This window comes from Charadrius vociferus, unplaced genomic scaffold (assembly GCF_000708025.1).
Source record: "Charadrius vociferus isolate BGI_N301 unplaced genomic scaffold, ASM70802v2 scaffold619, whole genome shotgun sequence".
Classification (NCBI taxonomy): domain Eukaryota; kingdom Metazoa; phylum Chordata; class Aves; order Charadriiformes; family Charadriidae; genus Charadrius; species Charadrius vociferus.
The window spans coordinates 556,705-558,424 of record NW_009649962.1 but is presented as its reverse complement, the minus strand read 5'-3'; the positions used below and the strand labels follow the sequence as shown (position 1 = coordinate 558,424).

General features: G+C 62.4%; 1 protein-coding gene across 1 annotated transcript in view; it reads right to left on the bottom strand.

Annotated features, from left to right (window-relative positions):
- Positions 1–762: 762 nt before the first annotated feature.
- Positions 763–1,720, bottom strand: part of FBXL16 (F-box and leucine-rich repeat protein 16) — a 6,728-nt gene continuing 5,770 nt past the window's right edge. The window contains exon 4 of the mRNA XM_009891541.1: positions 763–911. Coding sequence (XP_009889843.1) covers positions 763–911 — 149 coding nt within the window. The remainder of the gene's footprint in view (positions 912–1,720) is intronic.

Genomic DNA, 1,720 nt, shown 5'->3' with positions numbered 1-1,720 from the left:
CCCCGGGGCAGGATCCGGCTGGGGTGAAGCCGTATGGAGGGGCCAAGTGGGGTTTGTCACTTGTCACCGTCCCCCCCGGGAGCCCCGGGGCCTGCCGTACCACGAGACTTGAAGCAAGCGAGCATGCGAGGGCGGCGGGCGGGCAGGCGGAGGAAAACATCCTATTCACCAGGAGAAAGCGCCGAGCACCCCAAGGGCAGGGCTGGGGGCGCGGGGGGACACGCAGCATGAGGGGGGGGTGGCTCGGCAACCCGCTCCAGGGGTGTGAGGGGACCCATCCAGCCTCCGCCGCCACCCACGGGTGCCAAAAATAAGCATCCTCCTCTCGCCCATCCCTGGGAGCATCCTTCGGTCCCCAGGAGCATCCTTGGTGGTGGGGCCATGTGCCATCTTGGCACCAGGGTGGGGGCAGGATGCGGCCGGGGGGGTCATGCCACCGTTGCCTTCCCACTTTAGGTCTCCATGAAGTCTGTTTGTCTGTCTGGAAGGGATTGGCAGGACACCGGGAGGAGGACGGGTGATGGCGGCAGCATGGGGGGAATTTACAGGGTACCCGGAGGGGCTCCGGTGAGGGGTGACGCCGTCCCCCATCTCCCCCCGGAGCCCCGCGTCCCTCGGGGGCACCGGGGAGGGGGGTGTCCAGGGTCAGTTGTAATCGACGACGTCTTTTGCATCCCCCAGCAGACAGAAAGAAATGGGGTGGGCGATGTCAGACGGGGCGGCAGTGGGGTGGGCGTGGGAGCGGGGCGGCCGGATCCGGTGCTACTCGATCACCATGCAGCACGGGAGGTGCTGGGAGAAGTACTTGAAGAGCTCCGGGGTGGCCCCGGGGCAGTTGGTGAGCTCCAACTCCTCCAGTTCCTGCAGCTGAACCAGCCCCGATAGCCCCGTGGTGGTCAGCAAGGGGCAGCCTGCAAGGGGACAGTGCGCACCGTCACCCCAAAACCACCAACACCCAAACCCACCAGCACCCCAAAACCACCAACATCCCAAAATACCAGCACCCAAACCCATCAACATCTCAGACCCACCAACATCCCAAACCCACCAGCACTCAAACCCACCAATGTCCCAAAACCCACCAATATCCCAAACCCACCAACATCCCAAACCCACCAACATCCCAAACTCACCAACATCCCAAAATACCAGCACCCAAACCCACCAGCACCCCAAAACCACCAACATCCCAAAACACCAACACCCAAACCCACCAGCACCCCAAAACCACCAACATCCCAAAATACCAGCACCCAAACCCACCAACATCCGCCCCATAAAAGCATCCCAAAACCCCTACACCCCAAAAAACAGCACTGCAAACACACCATCACCCCAAAATACCAGCATCCCCCCAAAAGCACCCTATAACCCTAGTACCCCAAAACACCAGCACCCCAAACACGCTAGCACCCCCCAAAAAACCATCACCCCAAACACACTAGTAGCCTCAAAAAACAGCACCCCAACCCCCAGCACCCCAAAACACCAGTACCCCCCCCAAAAAAGCACCCCAAAACACCAGCACCCCAAAAAAACCCTCACCCCAAGAGCCCAGCCATGGAGCCATCCCTGGGGATCCGGGCTGGGTGTGGGTGCCCGGGTGGCTCAGGGGGGTGCGGGGACCGTGCCATGCTGGGGAGGGGGGATGCTGGCTGTCCCCAGGCTGTCCCCATCCCCATGCCCGGTGTCCCCCCAGCCCCATGGGAACCCCACCACC